Source organism: Caloenas nicobarica, chromosome 1 (assembly GCF_036013445.1).
Source record: "Caloenas nicobarica isolate bCalNic1 chromosome 1, bCalNic1.hap1, whole genome shotgun sequence".
NCBI classification, from domain to species: domain Eukaryota; kingdom Metazoa; phylum Chordata; class Aves; order Columbiformes; family Columbidae; genus Caloenas; species Caloenas nicobarica.
The window spans coordinates 215,517,471-215,541,814 of NC_088245.1; the positions used below are offsets into that span (position 1 = coordinate 215,517,471).

The window sequence follows — 24,344 nt, forward strand, 5'->3', positions numbered from 1 at the left end:
CTTTTCTGAAAGTTAGATACATGTTTTGGTAGACATAGCAATGGAATGCAAGGTCCTTGATAAGGATGGAGGCATGTCCCGCGAGAGCAGTGAACTGAAACAGGTGACCAAAAATTGACCAACTAAAGTATTCCATCCCACTCACGTCATACTTCATATAAAAGTGGGAGATCACAAGGATCTCATCCCTTTTCCTTATGGCCGACATTAGGAGAGGACCTTGCAAGTTGTCCCTGCAAACTGAGGCCCAGTGACAGACTGAATCCAGCTCCGGTTGGCTGCAGAGTCCAGTCCAGCACTTTGAGTGCCGGCCCCACATCTGCTGGAGCAGTGGCCAGGACTTTCAAGATTGGTTTTGTATATTTTGTATTATTTTCTCTATTTTATTAGTAGCATTAGTGCCAACTCTCTTCTCCCGGTCCTTCTTTCCTTTCCAATCACCTGTCCTTAGTGGGAAAAAGGGAGCGGGGAGGACCTACGGGGGGAGAGGGGGAGGAGAGGGGGTTAACAATACCTCTGCCACAGTTTATTGTCACCCTGCAATCAAACCTTTGACACTGGGTTTTATCTTTTTCTTCCTGTAACATTTCTGCAGCTGCTCAGTTTTCAAGGACAGTAATCACTCAGGAGCTTTCTTACCTTCTATTTGCTCTCTCAGATCTCATTTTTCTCTATTTAGGGTTTTCCTCTCCTGACAAGTGGCTTCTAGGCAGGTGCCTAACATTTTGCAAATCATTCCTTTTTCCTTTCTATCCTTTATATGGCCCCTGGCCACTTTTAGCTGTTCTTCCACATCTTCCCAGTTGTGCCAGTTATCACGAGCTCATTTTCTAAGAATTTGGAACTCGGACTCACCCCATGCCTCTGTATTCAGTGATATCACCTGCCATCCTGCCGACTTGCCAATTGTCACCGTTGAGACGGACAAACGACATAGACCAAGTTCTTCCGGGATGAAAGTAGTAGATACCATATATTGCCACAAGTGCATTTTTATACAGTTTTACCAATTAACGTGTCTCTTCACTATTGGTTACAAGTTACAGCAGTAACATCTCAATGGCTTATTTTGCTGTCATCAGTGTTACTCTTCTACTCCTCTCTCATGGGTACACCTTAGTATTTCTGGATACTCCTTTACTCCCATCTTTCTCACGGGTAGGCCTTAATATCTTCAAGGCTGATCTCTGTTCCCATGTCCTCCGTCACGGAATCCACGGACCCACCATAGTCCCCCACAACCAGCTTGTCACAGAACAGTGATTCGGGGTCCTGCTTGCCACAGAGCAGTGATCACATCACTTAAAGTGCAACTCAATAGAGTTTGATGGCCAGGTTGACTCTAGTACTTCCTGCATGGGGGAAATATGCCAAGGAGAATTGGGTGAGGGTTGTTTTAGAGTGATTTATAGAGGGACAGAAAATGTGAAAGGGTAGAGGGAGGCCCTCCTGTTGAGTCAGGAGGTTCAGAATGGAACCCCTTGCTCTCTAAACTCCTGAGCGAGGAGTCCAGGTACTGCTGGATCCAAACTTAGTCCCAGACATGATAAACTGTGCATGTCTAAGAAACACGTAGAGGGTAAAGGGAAAACAGGTAAGGGATTATTTGAGTTTATGGCCAGAGGATTCTGTGTGCTCACCTGATTCTTTATATTGCTTGGCTAGGACTTCCAAGTGTAGCGAATGAGGCACGGACACTCAGTAAGGGGCATGGAGAGACATTTATTACAAACTCAGGCTTTCATTTATACTTGCTATGGTGCTTACTCAAGCACTTGCTGATTTGCTTAGTTAGCCATTACATAAGTGTTATATTTTGTGTTCCCACCAAAGTTACTGCCAGAAATGGTTTTTAATCTATCACACACTATTCTTCTGTCCTTGATGTATGTGTTCCTTCCTTTTTTCTATCACATAGCATACAGTCCCACTGCTTGTTCTCATGCTCGCCGACTCTTGCAATTTCTCACAGGACCGATCTTAGCGTACTGCCACATCCACGTTTCATCCTGCATCTCAACCTGCTTACCTCCAGGTCGCTCTAAAGTCTGGATCCCAGGTCTCTTGAAGCAACCTCTCAGGCATCAAAGCTTGTAAAAATAAACAGTTGAATGGAGTGGTCCAGCAGCAGGGTTGGCTCGAGCTGGGTGCCTGCGCAGAGCTGCCGAGCCCAGCATACAAGTCCCCGGGTAATTATACTCTCACAGTATGTATAGTTATACCTGCCTCTCATGTGATGATCCCATCCAATACTAATATTTCAGTCTGGGTTCTTCTTGATTCTCATTGGATCCTTTCACTGTCTTCAGGCAGACCCTTATATTCTTTTGCTGCAGACGTTGTTGATAGTCCGTAGCAACTTCGTGCCAGCCTTGAAGCTGTTATTTGGCTCAAGTGGATCCCGTTTTGTTCTGTAATGTGCAAAACAGACCGTATCATGCAGGTGGTGTTGATGGTTTGTAGCTGCTTTGTTTTGCTCAAGTAGACACAAGTCTGTTGCATATAAGCAGAGCTTTACAACACACAGTTTAAGATGTCAGCAAATTTAGCTACTAAGGAATGTGAAGCAGATAGTATACTAAAAATAAAACAATCTTATAATTCTAAGTGATTCATGCTATTAAATACTTACTTATTTAAGCTAAATGATTAACACAAAACTTAAATTGGGCTCATCCAGTGATGTGTGTAAAACTTGTGAGTTGAGATGAAGACAGTTTAATAGTACAGAAGATGAAAAGAATAATGACAATGATGATGTAAGAACATACAAAGTAAGTGATACACAACACTATTGCTCACCACTTGCTGACCGATGCCCAGCCCGTCCCTGAGCCGTGGTGCCCCCAGCAAACTTCCCCCAGTTTCTATACTGACCATGACGTCACATAGTAAGGAATAGCCCTTTGGCCACTTTGGGGCAGCTGTCCTGGCTGTGCCCCCTCCCAGCTGGCAGGGCACCAGAACCTGAAAAGTCCTTGACTGCTCAGCATCAAACAAAACATCCGTATATTAGCAACATGATTGTCATCCTCAATACAAAACAGCACCATACCAGTTAGTAGGAAGAATATTAACTCTATCCCAGCCAAAACCAGGACATACCCCCACAGCCACCATCATAACAGCCCCTAGCACACCATGGGCGCTTCAGGAGCAGATTCAGAGGGTGCTGGGCTGCGGAGGTGGCTGCAGGCTGGGGGTGCCGTGGGTGTGCTGGTGAGCCAGCATGAGCCTCTCCTTCCAAAACCGCTTCTCACAGACACCGCACTGGAAGGGCTTGGCCTCTGCCTGCCCCCCAACCAGGGACAGACTCCCTTTTTCCCACTGGTTGTCCTCTGGCACCACCCCTGGGCCATTATGCACCCGCTGGTGGGTCTTCAGGTGGTGCTTCTGCCTGAAGGTCTTGCCACACTCGTCACACTTGTAGGGCTTCTCCCCAGTGTGGATGCGCTCGTGGATGGTGAGGTACCTCTTGTCGCTGAAGGCCTTGGGGCACTGGGTGCAGGTGAAGGGCATCTCCCTGGTATGGATGCGCTCATGGATGGTGAGGGTCACTCTGTGACTGAAGCTCTTGCCGCAGTCAGTGCAGGCAAAGGGCTTCTCCCTGGTGTGGACACGCTGGTGCTTCAGCAGGTTTGGCCTGCTGACAAAGCTCTTGCCACAGTCGGTGCAGGTGAAGGGCTTCTCCCCAGTGTGGATGCGCTCGTGGATGATGAGCTCCTTCTTATCCCTGAAGCTCTTCCCACACTCGCTGCAGGCGAACATCTTCTCCCCAGTGTGGATGAGCTGGTGCCTCAGCAGTTGCTGCCTCTGGGTAAAGCTCTTGCTGCAGTCGGTGCAGGCAAAGGGACGTTCCCCCGTGTGGATGCGCTGGTGGATGACAAGTTTCCTCTTCTCCCTGAAGCTCTTGCCACAGTCCGAGCAGGTGAAGGGCTTCTCCCCAGTGTGGATGCGCTGGTGATTCAGCAGGTGCTGCCTCTGGGTAAAGCTCTTGCCGCAGTCGGTGCAGGCAAAAGGACGTTCCCCCGTGTGGATGCGCTGGTGGCTGGTGAGGTTCGTCTTCTCCCTGAAGCTCTTGCCACAGTCGGTGCAGGTGAAGGGCTTCTCCGCAGTGTGGATGCGCTGATGGTTCACCAGGACATTCTTGAAGCTGAAGCTCTTGCCGCAGTCTGTGCAGGTGAAGGGCTTCTCCCCAGTGTGGACACGCTGGTGCCTCAGCAGACTCGGCCTGCAGACAAAGCTCTTGCCACAGTTGTTGCAGGCAAAGGGCTTCTCTCCGCTGTGCACACACTGGTGAGTCAGCAGGTTCTGCTTGTAGATGTAGCTCTTGTCGCAGACAGTGCAGTGGAAGGGACGGTCACGCATGTGGCTCCGCATGTGGACATCCAGCGCCGACTGGCTCTTGAAGCTCTTGTTGCACTCGGGGCATGTGGGGGGGATCTTATCCAATGACTGGGTGTCCAGGAGTGGGGGGAGGCATGGATGCCCCAACTGGCCCCCATTTCTCCCTGGTTGGTCACAGGACAAGCCCCCCTGCCGCCTCCCACCTGGGTTGGGCATCGTTGGGAGCAGGGCTGTGGGTGTTGGCAGCTCCTCGGGGACCCGCTCGGTCTCTCTCTGTGTCCCGGGGCCAATAGCTGCTAAGGAGGAGAGACAGGGGTCACTGCCAGGGACAGGATGGGCATGTTGGACCCCTCCACATGGGGAGCACCATGGGCACCCCACCAGCCCCCCACCCTTCCTGGTGCATGGACCACCTCAGAAAAGGGGATGGTGCCACTTGAACCCCACACACCTCTGCCAGACCCTTGGTACCCACCTGGCACTGGGGTCTGGTACCTCTGCTGCTCCCCAGGGGAATCTGGCACACATGGTGTCTCTTCCTGCTCCATCTTGCAGATGATCTCTGGCTTGTCAGTGGCCCAGCCTGTCCGGGGCACAGACAGAAGCCCCCTCTCCCGCACTGCCGGGACAGCAGCACCGGCCCCCGCACCCACAGCCCCAGCATCCCCCCCACCCCGCTCCTCTCTCCTGCCCCTGCCAGACTGCCTGGCAGAGTAAAATCTGCAACTGCAACCGCTACGTCAGTGTTCAGGCAGCAATGGTGACAGCTGGATTTTCCTTTTAAAGAGCTCCAGTTCAGTTAAAGGTCCAAATTCTGGCTTGACCCCAGCCCAACATCCACAGAGAGTGTCCTCACCCAGCAAGGCGACCATCTGGTAGTTCTCCAGCATCACCTCCCGGTAGAGCTGCCGCTGCCAGCCCGACAGCTTTGCCCACTCCTCGGGGGAGAAGTAGAGGGCCACGTCCTCAAACGTCACCGACATCTGCAGCAAGAAGCAACCCGGCTCAGCACACCCCACCGCACGTGTGCTAAACACCTCTGCTGAAATCCTGCTGCTGCCGGGCAGGGACCCACTGGCACCAGGGACTCTGGCATCCCGAGGGCAGCGCCAGGAGAGCTGGGAACATCCTGTGCAAGGGAAGGGCGAGGGCAGAGGGGCGGTGGCACAGCCAGGCAGCACAGCAGGGCCACTGTGGTACAGGGGGCTCCATAAGCAGGTGCCTGGGTGAGGGACACTCTACTGCTGTGCCAGATGGGCAGAGCTGGTAGGCTTAGAAGCAGGTTTCCCCTGCTCATGCCAGGTAAGGACCTATGCTAGAGCAGCAGGGACTGCACCCTGTCCCCACCCATGCCACAGGCCAGATCACCCCCCAGGCCCGGGCACAGCACCGTGACACAAGGCCTGGCCCGAGGCCTGGCAGCAGGCACGCTCCTGCCTGCCCCTGCCCGTGCTGCGGCTCAGCGGGCAGGAACGGGAGCACCCTGCACCGCACCGGGTCTCAAACCACTGCTCTCCCGCACCGCCCCGCACCAACCGGACCCGCAACTCGGCCAGTCCGACGGGCCGGGGCCGTGCCTGACCCCACCTTGCCGCAGCAGCCTGGAGCCCGGCGCGTCGCTGCTCTCGGCGGGAGATGGAGCCCGTGCAGGTATTGATCCGGGAAGAGGGAGGCGGGATGCTCCGGATTCCGCAGGAGATGCCTGGCCCGTCACCAGCACAGTGAGGACAGATGGTCCCTGCAAGCACAACAATTTCATTAAGAGATCAGGGGCACATGTTCACTCACCTGCCCACAGCTGCCTTCCCTGCACCCCGAGCCTGCACAGCTACTGGGAAAAGGACCCACCAAAGAGCAGCGCCCACCGACCCAGCCAGCTTGCGGTAAAGGCGAGAAAGAGCCACGAAAAAGAAAGGGTTTGGAGGCTCCCGAGTGGCCGAACCTTCCTCCCCTGCCCCCCAGCGGCAGCAGGCAGATGTGCAGGGGTGTCCCGGGGCTCTGAGCAGCCGGCCCGGCCCCAGCCCAGCCCTTCCCAGCGCCGGTGCCGCCAGGGCCGGATCCAGGGGGGCCCGGGCGGGTGGGCCACGGAGCAGCGTGTCCGCGTTGCACGGGGGCCACGGGGCGAGGCGGGGAAAGGCCGGAGCGCCGGGGGGAGCCGGGCCCTAAGGGGAGTCCGGGGGGGGCCGGCAGGGCTGGGGGGCGGCCGGCGGAGGGGAGAGCACGGGAGAGGCCGTCGGGGCCGGGGTCCCCTCCCGGGGCCGCCCGGCGGGGGATGCCCGCGGCCGGGGAGCGCCGGGACCCCGCGGGGGGGCAGCGCCCATCCCCGTGCCGCGGGCCCGCCGCCCGCCGCCCCTACCTGCGCCGGGGCCGCGCCGCCAGCCCGGCACGGACAAAGGCGGCGCCGGGAGCCGCCGGCAGCGTCAGCCCGGGAGGGCCGCCCGCCGCCGCTGCAGCACGGGAGCTGGAGTCCTGCCGCTCCGCCCCGCCCCGCCCCGCTCCGCTCGGCTCGGGGGGGCGGGCACCGGGGAGCACCGCTGTGGCCTGGTGGCCCCTGGCCCTGCCCCGCAGCCCTGGCCCCGCGGGGCCCCTGGCAGGGAGTCCCGGCACCGGGGGCACCGGCACACGGCGGGACGCGCGGGGGAGGGCGCAGCCCGGGTCGCTGGTGGCATCGGTGCGGAAACCCGCTTCGCTAGAGGTGACTGTTCCAAGAGTGGACAGAGGAGTAAGAGACAAAAGAAACGTTATTCCAATAAAGGGAGGGTCCATAGGTGTCCCTCTGGGTTCTCTCTCCACCGGGGGGTGCAGCCTCCTCTATTTTCCCTATTCCAGGGCCACAAGTGATCCCTCCTCCTTTCCCAATTGGTTCGGGTACTCGGAGGGTACAACCTTTCCCATCTGCGTGTTTCCATAGCCCTTCCCACAGCCCCTGGTAGCTGTTCACACATTCATCAGTTTCTCCCGCCTGGCTTCTGCATCAGGCACGTTCCTATGTCTGCACTGCTCGTCATTCTCTGTTACACCACAGCCAAGAGCACACGCTCTCGCTTTCCCACCACCACGTGCCCTTTTTCCCACCAGGACCATTTGGTTCGTGTGGCTCCTTGTGCGCAGGTGCTGGGCCCGGCTCCTGGGCAGGTGAGATGAGTTCTGGTGACAATGGATCAGGGCAGGGACTGCAGCGGTCTCAGCCAACAGCCAGAAAGCCAGATCTTTAACAAAGTTAATGCCGTTGATAGTTAAACCAATTAGCAACCACCCAACTGACAGTGTGAATCGTGATCGCAGTTTTGTGAAGACTTAATAGTTATTCCTTGCAATTGCCCCCTTGTATTTTTCTAATTATTGTCTTTACAAAACTCCACTATCAGAACTTTCTTCAGAGGCATCATTCTGTTCATTTGGTGTTGTTTCTGATAGAGCAATAACTTGCATTCTGTCAACTCCATGCTGCACAAGTTTGATAAAGCACAGTATAAGGTAAGAACATTAAGGCCATTACAGCACAGAAAATAATATCCACGGTCCTCCTTGAAAACATGCCCTGATCCCACCTTTTTTAAGTTCAGTCTGGTACGTGGGCAAGTTTCCTCGTTTCTCTAGTAATTTGTTTTACCACCTCCCCATTATTATCTGTTTGTAGACAGCAATGGGATTTGTTCAATTTGTAGCCACAGATAATGGGATACTTCATCAGGTGAGGTTCGGAGCTCTCACAGATGGGCATTCTGGAGATTTATACCGCTTTTTACCAATTTCTTCACCTGCTTTTCTGATGTTGTCCTCGCCACTTTGCCACCAGTGGTGCTTCTTTCTACTCTTTAACAAGGACCCAGTCTCCAGGATGGATATTGTGGAGTGCAGAGTCCAGGGGTAAGAGCGGTAGCCCGGTCCCACCAGGAGGTGGGGGGCACAAGGTCTGCCAGTAAATGGAGTCCTGGGACTGGGGGGCAACGACACACGGCGGGACATACGGGGGGTCAGGCAGGGTTGCTGTTGGCAAACATTCCTTCGCCTTTTCTAGTCGGCCGTGTCCCATCTCCCCCTCGGAGGTCAGAGTCATCACTGTGTGTCCCATCATCGTGAAAGCCACAACCCCGGTGGCAGCACCAGCCAGGCGGCCAAGTGTTGATTCACATAATGTGTCTGCTCCTGCCTGCACCCTTTCCTCTGACTGGGAAAAACAGAGGAACGGATAATTTGAACACCCATCCCTTTGAACTGCACCCCTGGAGTTTCACAGCCTTGCTTGGTTTTGCCCAGGTTCCACCTTGTTGTGACATTTGTGCCAACATGAAAGAGCATTAGTGGATATTGGGCCATGTTCCTAAGAAGTTGTGGCGTCTTCTCAGCGACATCCCAGGACTCAGCATGTGGAAGGCAGCAAACGTCACATAATTCCCTCTTGGGCTGACAAACAGGTGCTTCGGTGCCCCTCAGCAGAAAGTCCCTGCACGAGTCAGTCTGAAGAACAGTATTTGCCTCAATATCACCATCAGGGACTTGGAGAGATACCAATAAACAAACGGCCTGAGAGAAAGAGCCGCGTGGTACAAGGACTCTCCGACCTGGGACTACAGGTAACAAGTGGGATAAGGCTGTATAGCTGCAGTCCAGAAGATGGATTTCACCTGCTGCCTCAGCCAAACTTGCCCCCACCTCCTCCCTGTTACTGAGGCCAATGAAGAGAAGCTTGCGCAGAGGCTCGCAGAGGGTCTTGAAGAGACCCCTGAACGTGAGGCGGCGCAGACAAGTTTCAGCAATCGAAGCGGGGACTTTTTGGGCCTGCGCAGTTAAGCCTGGATTGCGAAACAAAGGTGGAGATTGGACCCAATCCATGGGAGAGAGGAGGGGTGAGGTGTTGTTGCTAAGCATAAAAGGCGGTTCCTAACCGGACCCTGCTGAGATCTCCCCAGCAAAGGATCACGAATCACGACGGAGGACCGGCAGGATGCTGTTCGGGACCTGGGACCGTAGGGATGCCTTTGGACCCGTGGTGGTAGCTATAATCCTCTTTCCTCCCTTTCCTTTTTTTCTCCACTTTCTCTACCGCGTGCCGCTTTATGGGCGAAATAATCAAGTTACACTATTTGATTGAATTATAACCCCTTGGCATTTTGGTCACCTTAATTTTGTGCTTTGAGATCAAGGTAAATGAACCATTATGAGTCCACGGAATGGAGTGACAGCTGCAAACCACCAAGCTCTTGGCCCAGTCCACCCTTCTGACCCAAACCAAATCGAATGGGCATTTGCCCAATCAGGTTTATTGATACACTGCTGGCAAAAGGGGCAGGAAGGACCCACTCAGCCTATTGGGTTTTACTCCCACAGCTTCAAAGATGCCAAGACAAGGTATTCCATCTGGGAAAAGGGGTTGTTTCTGGTCAGCCTAGCCCTGCAAGAAGCCAAGTGCACCATACACAACCAACCAGTAGCGCTCAGAGGTCCTGTTAAGGTAATAAAATCTGTGTTAACTGGGACAGCACCCCCTGATAAGGTGGCAAAACAGGCTCTGTGTGAAAATGGTATGTTCAAATTGAACATTACTGTCATCTTTTCAATGACTCTTGGTGACCCCGACGTGATCCTGCATGAAGAAGAGACAGCGGCGAAGCTGTGACAGCTGATGACGAGCTGGGGAGATGGAACCTGGTGCAGCTGATAGAGCAGCAGAGGGGAGCTGCCAAGTATCCGGATCCTTGAAAAGACACCATGCCAAGAGTAGATGAGCTACCAGGAACGTGGGAGGGAACTTATCTAAAGAAGAGGGTATTATATTATCTACATGGAAATTGCTTCTAAAGAATTATATTAGCCTTCTGGAATGACTTTACGAAGGATGTTACTATGGGGCAAAGCACTACCCAAAGATCCAAAGAAACAAGTGAACTGTTAACAACATGTCACTAGTTGCTAGAGACTTTGAGAGGATTAAAAGAGCAACGGGAACAGGCAGAGACAGCGGAGGAGGGTGGCTTTCCTGGACTAGCTTTGGAAGAAAAAAAAAAACCAAGCACGAAAATGTGTACTGTTCCAAACCCCCCTGTTACTAATGATTCATCAACACCGCTCAAGTCTGTGTTATCTGATGATTTGGATAAGGATGAGGGCCCGCAGCATTCTCTTGAAAAGTTAAAAGGAAAAGGAGCGTATGTACGTGTTGCCCTGAGATCAGGTAAAAACCACTAAAGACTCAAGCAAAATTAAACCTATGCAGTGTAACAGCTATAGATCATTTAGGACGGAACAATGGGGATTCGTTGAAAGGGGCGGGTATCCTGCAACTCTTGGAAGAGACACTAATTGGCCCACCACAATTATGGGCATGATTAGTTTCTGAAATCCTGAGGCAGTCAGCAGACCTTGCATATCAAGCTATGATAAAGGTGCCTGAAACCGACAAAGCAGCCAAATCATTTACGACTGTTAATCAGGGTCCCAGTGAGAATCACATGCAGTTTATTGACCGTCTTCAGGAGGCCATCAATAAGTAGGTTGAAAACTTAGAAGCTAAGGAAGCACTAATGCTGAAATTAGCAGTAGAGAATGCTAATGTTTGCTGTCAACGTGTTATCTGCAAGTTTTACGGTACATATTACGTGCTTCTGTGTATTGCCTCTCTGAAAATCAAGCAGCTTGTCAGGAATGTGAGTTAATTGTTTTACTGGTGGTTGTTACAGTTATTTCTTTGTGGTATTGACTGTGTGAGTGCGCTGTAAAACCCTCTCCCCACTTCTCCCACTTGCGCTGCAAGCAGCTCTGTGTTTCCCGCCTCCCCCCTCCTTCTCATGGCTTTTTACTTACGAGATGGGGTCGGAAATGACTGGTTTGGGTCATGTTCCTAAGAAATAGGTATTGGGAGGTGTTTTAGAACATAGGAAAGCACTCAGAAATATGAGGAAAGAGGATCTTGTGAAATATCGAAGGCAGTGGTGGCTGCTGTATAAGTTAAATTATTGGGAAAACTGGCTGGAGAATGGAACCTTTAAGTGTCTTCAAGTATAACACAGCAATCATAGATAGACACCTTGTTAGCCTGTTTTCTTTGTGGGTCTCTGTTTAAGCATGTTGCACTTTTAGTAGGTCTTTGTCTCTTGTGTGGTAGGGTGAGTTTGCAGACTATTAAATCATGAGAATCCATGGACTCAAAATGTGCATTTTATGATAATACAGAAGACCGTGAGTAATTTAGTTCTTTACTGTGTGAATGTGATGATAAATTTTTGTGTGTAATAGCTGTTACTTTTCTTTCTAGCATGCTAGCTTTATTCCAGCATTCAGATTTGCGCAACTCTGTGATAGGCTGTGTCTCATCTTGGTGCACTAAATTTGGCTCTTTTGTATGCACGCCAAGTAAAGAATCCTGGTTTTGGGATAACAGTTGCAGCACGCCAGATGAGACAGTAATTAAAGCCTTGCCCAGTCCAGCCTGCTAGGGCAGTGGGGAGGCGGGTGCCGATTGGGCTCCAGCGCGCACTGACCTGTTTTGTCAGGGAGACCCAGCGGCACCTCTACCTGGCTGAGCAGTAAGCAATTCAAAGGTGCAATGCAAAAATCGAGATATTGTCTTGAATAAGTGTAACTGTGATCCACCTGCGTATTTGAACTTGGTATTTGGTTTTCATGTCTGAGCTCAGTATTTTAGTTTGCATATATATATATTTGGTACCAAAAGAATTTTGTTTGGGGAGACACTTACAAAATGGGAACTGGTTCCAGTACTAAAGTACCACCTTGCTCCCCCTTAGGATGCACACTTACACATCCTTACACATTAGAGTAACTTTTTGGGGAAATATTCTGATAAAAGAAAACTTGAAACTATATTGTACTTGAATGTGGCTTGAATGTGGAATTCCAGGGTTTAGTGCTGTATTGCAACTAATGTTGTTCTGCAGAACTTTGGAAAAAATGGAATGAAGTACGGTACTGTAAGTTAATTTCCTCTTATTGTTATCTAATAATTTTGAGACCAGAAAAGAATTTAAATTGTTAAACTCTGATTCACATTGAAAACAAAACAAACAAACAAACAAACCCAACAGCAACAAAAAACAACCTAAATGCTATGATGGATGTGAACTTGGTATTGTATGAGGTTGTATTTAAAAGTTGCTACAATATGAACTGATTTGGATCTAGGAAAATGGAATAATGGATTGATATTTAATATGCTGGGTTTTGACATCTGTGAATTGTAAAAGGTAAATGGAGCTAAGGAATGTAACGACTGTTGAGCTAATTGGAATTGCATATAAAGTGTATTATGTTTGGAATGAAATGGGAAAACAAAAAAGCAAAATATCCCAGGCCTGTGCTGTACAGCTTGAACAGAAATTTCAGGCCTGTGTCAAGCTGCAAGATAAACTCAGCTCATTGTAACCCAGCAGTCCAGCAACTCCTCCTTAGCACCAGCGACTATGCCACCTGTGTGGCCTTGGCTGTGTCTAAACTGCAGCAAGAAGAGAAAAAAAAAAAATTAAAAAAAATAAAGGAAAAACATGGTTGCCCACTGCTAAGCGGAGAAAGGGGGGCTTTATTTCCCCCCGCTCTGTCTTTTTTTCCTGGAGTGTTGTCATCCATCCTTGTTGTGGCACTGCGTTGCTTCTCGGCTCTGAATCAGGGGTTGTCAGTGCTGCTTCTTTTTGCTTCTGTCTTGTTTCTTAGGTTCCGGCACATCTGGGGAAAGAGCTCATCATTTTGCCTCCTTGCTGAAGTCGGTCTTTTCACACCGGTCAGCTTTGGGGGGGTCAGGGTGCTGGGTGCTTCTCTGGGTCAGACTGGTGCTGATTTGGGAGTGGAGTGGAGTCAGGCTGGTTTGATGTGGAGTTTGGACTGATTTGTTTTTGTGCTGGGCTGGAGATCTTGCCATCTCAGATGGGGGCGAGAGGGAGGCTTTATTCTCCCCCGCCCACCTCCCCAGCACTGTTACTGCTAGAGAACTGTAATACTGCATGAAGGAGTCCGAGGGTGAAATTTAAAGGCATCGCCAGTGCATCCATAGTTCTAACAAAGCTGGGGAATTAAAGCAAAAAAAAATTTTTAATAGACTTATTCTGTGGTAACTAGTTGTAAGAGACTTCTTAGTAAATTCACCATGCTAGTTTTTGAGGTCATGAGAAAGAAAAAGGAAGAAAGGGAGGGAGGGAAGCAGGCCATTTTTGAAACCAATGGAATGCCAGACTTGGAATAAAGTTTTAATAACTGAATTCTTGTATTTGCCAGAAAGCCCTATACCTCTCTTAGGTCAAGATTTGTTAAGTAAATTGTAAGCTCAAATAACGTTTTCTGAGAATTCTGTTTAGTTGTACGCCCTACAAGAAGCTGCTTGGATGGTGCAGATCTGCTTGCTTCAAGTGAGAACTCTCCAAGAAAATTTCAAATGCTGTATTTCCATTGGTATTGGCAGCCAAAGTATCGGTAAAGCCAACACTACTTTGATAGAACTGAAACAGGACTTTGATCCGGTAAGGGAAAACAACATCCAATAAATATGACAGCCAAAATGGAGTTAGAGACTCTGATGAATAAATTGATTACAACCTTACAGGCTGACTGCATTCGATTGGACTTGCAGATTTGTCTATTTAGAGCTACAGCACAGAAACGACCTGTGGCTATTGTGAGATAGTATGACGAGAATGCCAACAGACGGATATACTGATTGGTACTCCGATCAAGAAATGCAGGGAATGAATGTAAGTCTTAATAGGCCATGATCCTTTTGTCACATATGTACCATTTGTGAAATCTAATTTTGATTTTTTTTAATTTGCAATCTATGTCCTTGTAAATTGCACTAGCTGATTTTCTTAACAGTATAGCTTTTGGCATGCCTAAATGAAAATTCCTGCAGAACCTGCAAGTCTTTGATATCAGGTCACAGACCATGCTTGTATTTGGTTTGATCCCACATGCTTGCACAGTTTCTGTTGATGGTTCAGAGAAGTCTCATAAAGCTGTAGTGGTCTGGCGTGAAGATAACAATTGGCATCATTCTGTAAAAAAATACTGAAAGTTCAACCCAATTAGTAGAACTTGGCGCAGCTTTACATTACTTAGAGCTTTTTAAGGAGGAACCTCTAAATTTGATTTGTGGTTCTGAGTACGTAGTCAAGGTCCAACGCACGCATCTGATTCTGAATTTTTTTTTTCTTTTGAAAAAACAAAAAGGGGGAAAAGTAGGGGAAACACCACAAAACCAATTGTCAAAAGCATTGTATGTGATGAGTCACTTATACCTAAGCGATGCAGCCCAAATTCATCCTGTGATGAAACACTTTGCAAGTGTGACCCAAAAACATGCTAAATCAGAATTAGTTATGGTCAAATTACTAGTTAATGGTCAATGGGAAGGGCCACATCAATTGATAACCTGGGAGAGAGGCTATGCTTGTGTCTTTACAGATCAAGGGCTGCAATGGTTGCCGGCATGAAATGTGAAACCTGTGTTATCTTCCTGATGATGATTGCTGCAGCTGCTGCGTTTTGGATGCCTGCACAGACAAAGACTAACGCATGGATTACTTTAGCCAACACGACTGGCCAGGACTCCATATGCCTACCTATGGCATCTCCGGAAAATCCATTCCAAACATGCTTGCTTGGCATCCCCCTTGATGACTACAGCAGCATCACATGATTGTTTCAAAATAGCAGTTGGTGCAGAGGCATTGCAGCGAACTGTAATAATACCAACATAGCACTTGGGATTAATTGCCTCCCGGAAGCAGATATTGAAGCACAGGAACTGGAATTGCTGGGATCTATGCCCAGGGACGCTTGTATCCAGCTGGTTCATGAACAGTGTCAGAACAATATACAAGAGCATGAATGGATAAAACTGCAAAATGTTAATGCTACCCTTGCTGACTATAGAAATGAAACTCAATGGTGTAATGCCTCGCAGAAGAATCCAAGGGGTGTCGTTAATGATGTGGGACAGCGACCCCGAAAACTCCCGTATGGTGTATTCTTGATCTGCGGAGATAAAGCCTGGCCAGGAATTCCTTCTAATGCTGTTGGATGACTGTGTAGTTTGGGACAATTAACTCTCTTAATGCTCAATGTATCTATGATAGTAGATCACAGAAGAGCAACACGGGAAAAACGCTTTTTGCAGACACATAAGTAAAAATGTGATGATAATGTAGATCTTTGGGGATCGGGATTAAGGGGTTTAGGATCTCTTGTACCTGGTGTTGGCACAGCTAAAGCTTTAAATAGTTTAGAAAAATTAGGATGCTGGCTAGCTAAGCAAACTAACAGAACTTCTAAGGCTTTAAGTGGGCTTTTGCTAGATGTAGATTCTGTAAGACATGCTGCACTGCAGAATAGAGCCGCAACAGACTTTTTGTTACTAGCTCAAGGACACGGGTGTGAAGATTTTGATGGTATATGCAATAAATTGCTTTAGTGGTTGAGGGCTTTCAGGGCGGTTGTTATCAGTAGTGAAAATGGGACTGATTGTCTTGATGATTGCTGTGGTTGTGTTACTAATGTTGCCATGCATGATTTTTCTGCTGCAAAGGGCCCTGCAGCGGACAATGAAGGCAATTTTTTAGCACAAAAACAAAAAGGGGGAATTGTGGGGAACTATGGTGGGTCCGTGCATTCCCTGACAGAGGGCACGGGAACAGAGATCAGCCTTGAAGATTATTAAGGCCTACCCGTGAGAAAGATGGGAGTAAAGGAGTATCCGGAGATATTAAGGTGTACCCATGAGAGAGAAGGGAGTAAAAGAGTAACACTGATGATAGCAAAATTAGCCAATGAGATGTTACTACTGCAACTTGTAACTAATAGCAAAAAGACACTTGAGCTGGTAAAGACTATATAAAAAGGTGTTTGTGGCAATAAATGGAGACTACTGTTTGTACAGAAGAACTTGGTCTATGTCTTTTGTCCATCTCAATCGCAACAGTCTCTGAGGGTGCAGCCAAGACCCTGGCTATGGAGGAGGATACTGCCTCGAAAACTATTGGTACTCTCAACTGGGCAAACATTTAATTTTTAAATGAATTAGCCAGATAGATGAACGTTAGCAATTACATCTTATTTTTAAAAAGTACCTGTAAAAAGATATTTTGTAACCAGCAGCCAGGGTCCCATTCATGAATTCTACATTGTCTTCCATGGATATGGCCATCTCTGCCGTATGGGGAAGGAGGTTTGAAGGAAAGCTGAGCCTGTGTGAAACAGCCTGAGTATTATTCAACCTGGTCCTAGAGGACATCTTGGTCTTTTACTTAGGTGGCGCACCATACCATCTTTGGTAGAACAATTTGAATCCCAAAATGTCCAGTAAGAGAAAGACTGATGCAGAAGGAAGGCAATTTAATGATAGATGGGAAAGCAAATACATGTTTGTGTTTCAAGGAGAAAAAAACAGTATGTCTTTCGCGTTACGAGACAGTGTTGGTGATAAAGGAGTACAATGCATGTCAGCATTCTGAGACCAAACACAGAACGAAATATGCTAAATTTAGCCTTCAACAACAACAGGTGCAAGAATTACCAGGCAGACTGCAATCGCAGCAGAATATGATGACCAGAGCTGTAGCCAAAAATGATGTAGCAATGAAAGCTAGTTTTATTGTGGCTGAAGAAATTGCTTGAGCTTCCAAGTGCTTTTCAGAGGGTGCATTTTTGAAGCAGTGCATGCTAAAGATGTGTGAGCAGGGGTGCCCCGATCAAATACACACTTTTGAAAATGTCAGTTTGTCAAGAAACACCATCACAAACCGCATTAAGGAACTAGCAGGAAATCTGACAACACAGCTGTCCGAAGAGGCGTGCAGTGATCTGGCTTTTTCATCAGCTGTTGATGAAAGCACAGACAACGCAGGTACAGTGCATCTATCCATTTTTATAAGAGGTGTCAAGGCAGATTTGTCTGTCACCAAGGAGCTCTTGGATGTAATTGCCATTCATGGGAAGACAACCGGGAAGGACATATTTGATGTGGTGAAGTCCATAAGTAAACATAAATTACCCCGGGAAAAGCTGCTGGGGCTAACTACTGATGGCATACCTGCAATATATGGAGAAAAAACAGCCTTGGTTGGACTAATGAAGGAGAAAATGCAAAAAAGTAACTGTGACATACCTCTGATGACGTATCGTTGCATTATCCATCAAGAAGCTCTGTGTGGTGTGTGCACAAGTGCAGGCACCTCGCAGGAAGAGCCAGAGGCCACAAATGCATTTGCAAAGAGCAAGTTTTATTTTAGTTACCTCTCTACCAAGGGATCTCTGAAGTCGCACCTGAGCTCCCAGGCAGAGGTGACACAAGCGGGGACGCAGCTGCTGGTAAGTTCAGCCCTGGAGAAGATCACTGGGCCTGCTGAGCTCGCCTGTATTTCAAGGTTTCAGGCAGATGCAGCCTCCTGCTCTTTCTCACAACAAAGCAGGAACTCAGACATAGTGATAAGTTGTCTAAAGTTTCTCACAGGCCTATGTGAGGTTCTACTACAGAGGTTCTACTCATCAAACACACAAGGTCAGCAAAACAATTAGTGTGATGTATGTGCTTTTTCTACAGACAGCTGCAAGTCACTTGAGCGTATTTACATTTAACCAACCTCTTCGCCATTCTTCCGCTATATTCTCATACAGTGGACATCCAGACCAATCAATAAGGATATTCCATGCCATTAGCATCATGCTTCATATTTGGAGAGTTGCGATCTGACGGCTGGTGACAGAGTCAGGATGGAGTTGGGGCAGAGCTGGGACAGACAGGGACAGAGACCCATGCTGGTTCTGCTCCGTTTTGGGGAGTTCTGTTTGGGAGTGTCATCAGTTCAGTCTTTTTCCATCCTGCCGTGTTGCAGTGGCCTCTGGGCCTTTCAGCCTTTTGTGAACGTTGATGTTTTGTAGCTGCTTTGTTTTCCTCAAGTAGGTGCGAGGTTGTTGAATATGAGCAGAACTTTACAACACACAGTTAGAGATTTCAGCAAATTTAGCTACTAACTAATGCAAATTAGACAGTATACTAAAAATCACAGTCTTATACTTCTAAGTGATTCATTCGAAAAGTCCTTGACTGCTCAGCATCAAACAAAACATCCGTATATTAGAAACATTCTTCTCATTCTCAATCCAAAACACAGCACTAAACCAGCTACTTAGAATAATATTAACTCTGTCCCAAACAAAACCAGGACATCCCCCCACAGCCACCCCACAGCAGCCCCCGGTGCCCACGGGCCCCTCAGCAGCAGATTCAGGGGGTGCTGGGCTGCGGAGGCGGCTGCAGGCTGGGGGTGCCGTGGGTGCGCTGGTGAGCCAGCATGAGCCTCTCCTTCCAAAACCGCTTCTCGCAGACACCGCACTGGAAGGGCTTGGCCTCTGCCTGCCCCCCTGCTGGGGCTGGACCCTCTCTCTTCTGCTGGCCACCCTCCAGCACAAGCCCTGGGTCCTGGTGCAATTGCTGGTCTCTGTTCAGGTGCCGCTTCTGCCTGAAGGTCTTGCCGCACTCGCAGCACTTGTAGGGCTTCTCCCCGGTGTGAAGGCGCTGGTGGATGATGAGCTTGCTCTTTTCTCAGAAGCTCTTGCCACAGTCATTCCAGGTGAAGGGCTTCTCCCTGCGTGCATGCGCTGGTGGATTATGAGGGTCTTCTTTAGCCTGAAGCTCTTACCGCACTCAGGGCAAGTGAAGGGCTTCTCCCCGGTGTGGATGTGCTGGTGACTCAGCAGACTGTTCCTCCGGCTGAAGCTCTTACCGCACTCGGTGCAGGTGAAGGGCTTCTCCCCAGCGTGGATGCGCTGGTGCCTCAGCAGGCTGTTCTTGTGCCTAAAGCTCTTACTGCACTCAGTGCAAGTGAAGGGCTTCCCTCCAGCATGGATGTGCTGGTGACTCAGCAGACTGTTCCTCTGGCTGAAGCTCTTACTGCACTCGGTGCAGGTGAAGGGCTTCTCCCCGGTGTGGATGCGCTGGTGCCCAAGCAGGCTGCTCCTCTGGCTGAAGCTCTTACCACACTCGGTGCAGGCGAAGGGCTTCTCCCCGGTGTGGATGCGCTGGTGGATAATGAGGTTCCACTTTTCCCAGAAGCTCTTGCCACAGTCGTTGCAGGTGAAGGGCTTCTCCCTTGTGTGGATGCGCTGGTGGATGATGAGCTTCCTCTTTGCCCTGAAGCTCTTGCCACACTCTGTGCAGGTGAAGGGCTTCTCCCCAGTGTGCATGCGCTGGTGACTCAGCAGGCTGTCCCTCTGGCTGAAGCTCTTACCGCACTCGGTGCAGGTGAAGGGCTTCTCCCCAGCATGGATGCGCTGGTGCCTCAGCAGGCTGTTCTTGTGGCTGAAGCTCTTACTGCACTCAGTGCAGGTAAAGGGCTTCTCCCCTGTGTGAAGGCGCTGGTGGATGATGAGGTACCACTTTTCGCAGAAGCTCTTGCCGCAGTCGTTGCAGGTGAAGGGCTTCTCCTCTGTGTGGATGCGCTGGTGGATGATGAGCTTCCTCTTTGCCCTGAAGGTCCTACCACAGTCGTTGCAGGTGAAGGGCTTCTCCCCGGTGTGGATGCGCTGGTGACTCAGCAGACTGTTCCTCTGGCTGAAGCTCTTACTGCACTCAGGGCAAGTGAAGGGCTTCCCCCCAGCATGGATGTGCTGGTGACTCACCAGGCTGTCCCTCTGGCTGAAGCTCTTACTGCACTCGGTGCAGGTGAAGGGCTTCTCCCCAGCATGGATGCGTTGGTGCCTCAGCAGGCTGTTCTTGTGGCTGAAGCTTTTACCGCACTCAGTGCAGGCGAAGGGCTTCTCCCCTGTGTGGATGCGCTGGTGGATGATGAGCGTCTTCTTTGCCCTGAAGCTCTTACTGCACCCAGTGCAGGTGAAGGGCTTCTCTCCAGCATGGATGCGCAGGTGGGTGATGAGTTTCCTCTTTTCCCTGAAGCTCTTGCCGCAGTCAGTGCAGGTGAAGGGCTTCTCCCCGGTGTGGATGTATTGGTGGGTGATGAGGGTGTGCTTTGCCATGAAGCTCTTGCCACAGTCCGTGCAGGTGAAGAGCTTCTCCCCAGTGTGAATGTGCTGGTGACTCAGCAGGTGCTGCCTCTGGACAAAGCTCCTGGCCCCCTTGGTCTCCCTCTGTGTCCCAGGGCCAACAGCTGCAGGGGCGGAGAAACCGGGGTCACTGCCACGGACAGCATGGGCGTGTTGGACCCCTCCTCATGTGGAGCATCAAGGGCACCCTGCCAGCCCGGCACCCTTCCAGGTGCATGGATCACCCGGGGCAAGAAGACGGTGCAACCTTGAAGCCCCCTGACTGCGGGTACCCACCTGGCACAGGGTTCTGGTGCCTCTGCCGCTCCCCAGGGGGCTCTGGCACACACGGTGTCTCTTCCTGCTCTATCTTGCAGATGATCTCTGGTTTGTCGGTGGCCCAGCCTGTCCGGGGCACAGACAGAAGCCCCCTCTCCCGCACTGCCGGGACAGCAGCACCGGCCCCCGCACCCACAGCCCCAGCATCCCCCCCACCCCGCTCCTCTCTCCTGCCCCTGCCAGGCTGCGGCTTCAGCCCCCCCGTCCCTGCACCTGCAGCCCCTCTCGCCTCGCCCTCGTCACCTCGGCCACTCTCCTGTGGACAGGACCCCTGGGAACAGCTCCAAGCTGCACCAGCGAGGTTTAGACTGGACATGAGGAAGCATTTCAGTACCGAGAGGGTGGTCAAACCTGGAACCGGTGTCCTGGACAAGTGGTTGATGCCCCAAGCCCGTCTCTGTTTGAGAGGCGTTTGGACAACGCCCATAACAACACACTGCACCTTGTGGTCAGCCCTGAAGTGGTTGCGCAGTTGGACTAGATGAGCTTTCTAAGTCCCTTCCAACTCAAATGGGCTATTCCATCCCACCCCATTCTCTCTCCCAGGAACACTCTCCACAGGAGGCTGCCTGGCAGGGTAAAACCTGCAGTTGCAACCGCTATGTCAGCACTCAGGCAAAAAAGGGAAGAGCTGGATTTTCCTTTTCAAGGGCTCCAGCTCAGTTAAAAGGGTGAATTCTGTCTTGATCCTAGCTCAGCGGTTCAGGAGAGTGTCCTCACCCAGCAAGGCGACCGTCTGGTAGTTCTCCAGCATCACCTCCCGGTAGAGCTGCCGCTGCCAGCCCGACAGCTTTGCCCACTCCTCGGGGGAGAAGTAGAGGGCCACGTCCTCAAACGTCACCGACATCTGCAGCGAGAAGCAACCCGGCTCAGCACGCCCCACCGCACGTTTGCTGAACACCTCTGCTAAAATCCTGCTGCTGCCGGGCAGGGCCCTGCTGGCACTGGGGGCTCTGGCATCTGGTGGGCAGCGACGGGAGATCTCAGAGCATCCTGTGCAAGGGAAGGACAAGGACAGAGGGGCGGTGTTGGCACAGCCAGGCAGCACAGCATAGTTACTGCAGCACTGGAGGCTCTCTCAGCAGGTCCCTGGGCAGGGGCACACCCCACCAGCTGTGCCCAGAGAGGGGCAGGGCTGGCAGGCCTAGAGGCAGGTTTCCCCTGCTCCTGCCAGATTACAGACCCACACCAGAGCAGCCCGGACTGCACCCTGTCCCCCACCCATGCCACAGGCCAGATCACCCCCCAGGCCCGGGCACAGCACCGTGACACAAGGCCTGGCCCGAGGCCTGGCAGCAGGCACGCTCCTGCCTGCCCCTGCCCGTGCTGCGGCTCAGCGGGCAGGAACGGGAGCACCCTGCACCGCACCGGGTCTCAAACCACTGCTCTCCCGCACCGCCCCGCACCAACCGGACCCGCAACTCGGCCAGTCCGACGGGCCGGGGCCGTGCCTGACCCCACCTTGCCGCAGCAGCCTGGAGCCCGGCGCGTCGCTGCTCTCGGCGGGAGATGGAGCCCGTGCAGGTATTGATCCGGGAAGAGGGAGGCGGGATGCTCCGGATTCCGCAGGAGATGCCTGGCCCGTCACCAGCACAGTGAGGACAGATGGTTCCTGCAAGCACAACATTTTCAATAAGAGATCAGGGGCACAAGTTCACTCACCTGCCCACAGCTGCCTTCCCTGCACTCAGAGAGTGTTGCCCACCGACCCAGCCAGCTTGCGGTAAAGGCGAGAAAGAGCCACGAAAAAGAAAGGGTTTGGAGGCTCCCGAGTGGCCGAACCTTCCTCCCCTGCCCCCCAGCGGCAGCAGGCAGATGTGCAGGGGTGTCCCGGGGCTCTGAGCAGCCGGCCCGGCCCCAGCCCAGCCCTTCCCAGCGCCGGTGCCGCCAGGGCCGGATCCAGGGGGGCCCGGGCGGGTGGGCCACGGAGCAGCGTGTCCGCGTTGCACGGGGGCCACGGGGCGAGGCGGGGAAAGGCCGGAGCGCCGGGGGGAGCCGGGCCCTAAGGGGAGTCCGGGGGGGGCCGGCAGGGCTGGGGGGCGGCCGGCGGAGGGGAGAGCACGGGAGAGGCCGTCGGGGCCGGGGTCCCCTCCCGGGGCCGCCCGGCGGGGGATGCCCGCGGCCGGGGAGCGCCGGGACCCCGCGGGGGGGCAGCGCCCATCCCCGTGCCGCGGGCCCGCCGCCCGCCGCCCCTACCTGCGCCGGGGCCGCGCCGCCAGCCCGGCACGGACAAAGGCGGCGCCGGGAGCCGCCGGCAGCGTCAGCCCGGGAGGGCCGCCCGCCGCCGCTGCAGCACGGGAGCTGGAGTCCTGCCGCTCCGCCCCGCCCCGCCCCGCTCCGCTCGGCTCGGGGGGGCGGGCACCGGGGAGCACCGCTGTGGCCTGGTGGCCCCTGGCCCTGCCCCGCAGCCCTGGCCCCGCGGGGCCCCTGGCAGGGAGTCCCGGCACCGGGGGCACCGGCACACGGCGGGACGCGCGGGGGAGGGCGCAGCCCGGGTCGCTGGTGGCATCGGTGCGGAAACCCGCTTCGCTAGTGGTGAATGTTCCAAGAGTGGACAGAGGAGTAAGAGACAAAAGAAACGTTATTCCAGTAAAGGGAGGGTCCATAGGTGTCTATCACGGTCCATTCGGTGGACTCGTGATGGTTCGTTTACTTTGATCTCGAAGTGCAAAATTAAAGTGACCAAAACGCCAAGGGGTTATAATTCAATTAAACGGTGTAACTTTATTATTTTGCCCATAAAGCCACACGCGATAGAGAAAGTACAGAAAAAGGAAAGAAAAAAGGAGGAAAGAGGATTATAGCTACCACCACGGGTCCAAAGGCATCCCTATGGTCCCAGGTCCCAAACAGCATCCTGCCGGTCCTCCGTCGTGATCCGTGATCCTTTGCTGGGGAGATCTCAACAGGGTTCGGTTAGGAACCGCCTTTTATGCTGAGCAACAGCCCTTCACCCCTCCTCTCTCCCATGGATTGAGTCCAATCTCCGCCTTTGTTTCGCAATCCAGGCTTAACTGCGCAGGCCCAAAAAGTCCCCGGTTCACTTGCCAGAACTTGTCTGCGCCTGCGCCGCCTCACGTTCAGGGGTCTCTGACTTCCTCCCTCTCTTGTCCGCTGGGTGACCTCAAGACCCTCTGCGAGCCTCTGCGCAAGCTCCTCTTCATTGGCCTTAGTAACAGGGAGGAGGTGGGGGCAAGTTTGGCTGAGGGAGCAGGTGAAATCCATCTTCTGGACTGCAGTTATAGAGCCTCATCTCGGTTCTTACTTGTAGTCCTAGGTATTGGACACTTCCCGTACCATGCAGCTCTTTCTCTCAGGGCATTTGTTTCTTGGTATCTCTCCAAGTTCGTGATGGTGATGTTGAGGCAAATACTGTTCTTTGGACCGACTCTTACAGTGTCCCTATGGGTTCTCTCTCCATGGTGGGATGCAGACCCTGTATTTTCCCTATTCCAGGGCCACAAGTGATCCCTCCTCCCTTCCGCATTGGTCGAGGTACTCGGAGGGTACAACCTTTCCCATCTGCGTGTTTCCATAGCCCTTCCCACAGCCCCTGGTAGCTGTTCACACATTCATCAGTTTCTCCCGCCTGGCTTCTGCATCAAGCACGTTCCTATGTCTGCACTGCTCGTCATTCTCTGTTACACCACAGCCAAGAGCACACGCTCTCACTTTCC

The 24,344-nt window shown here is 51.9% G+C and overlaps 2 protein-coding genes across 2 annotated transcripts; both read right to left on the reverse strand.

Annotated features, from left to right (window-relative positions):
* Positions 1–1,714: 1,714 nt before the first annotated feature.
* Positions 1,715–6,823, reverse strand: LOC135988946 (zinc finger protein 562-like). Its single transcript, XM_065635350.1, has 4 exons — positions 6,196–6,823; positions 5,935–6,085; positions 5,204–5,330; positions 1,715–2,411 (listed from the first exon to the last, which is right to left on the reverse strand). The coding sequence occupies exons 3-4, from the start codon at positions 5,328–5,330 to the stop codon at positions 2,284–2,286; spliced, it is 255 nt and encodes an 84-aa protein (XP_065491422.1). The 5' UTR covers positions 5,935–6,085; positions 6,196–6,823; the 3' UTR covers positions 1,715–2,283.
* LOC135988960 (zinc finger protein 585B-like) lies at positions 2,318–23,569 on the reverse strand. Its single transcript, XM_065635375.1, is given in 8 exon segments — positions 2,318–4,225; positions 4,400–4,411; positions 18,810–18,933; positions 18,936–20,453; positions 20,626–20,733; positions 21,388–21,660; positions 22,129–22,279; positions 23,476–23,569. Coding segments are annotated over 8 exon segments (3,297 nt in total). The 5' UTR covers positions 23,524–23,569; the 3' UTR covers positions 2,318–3,162.
* Between the last annotated feature and the right edge of the window lie 775 nt (positions 23,570–24,344).

Bases quoted from the DNA above. Each gene is read 5' to 3' on its own strand.
- LOC135988946 (XM_065635350.1), bottom strand. From the start codon at position 5,330: ATGTCGGTGACGTTTGAGGACGTGGCCCTCTACTTCTCCCCCGAGGAG. The intron at 2,412-5,203 runs GTGAGGACACTC...TGCACATTACAG, and splicing joins CCAGATGGTCGCCTTGCTGG to AACAAAACGGGATCCACTTG.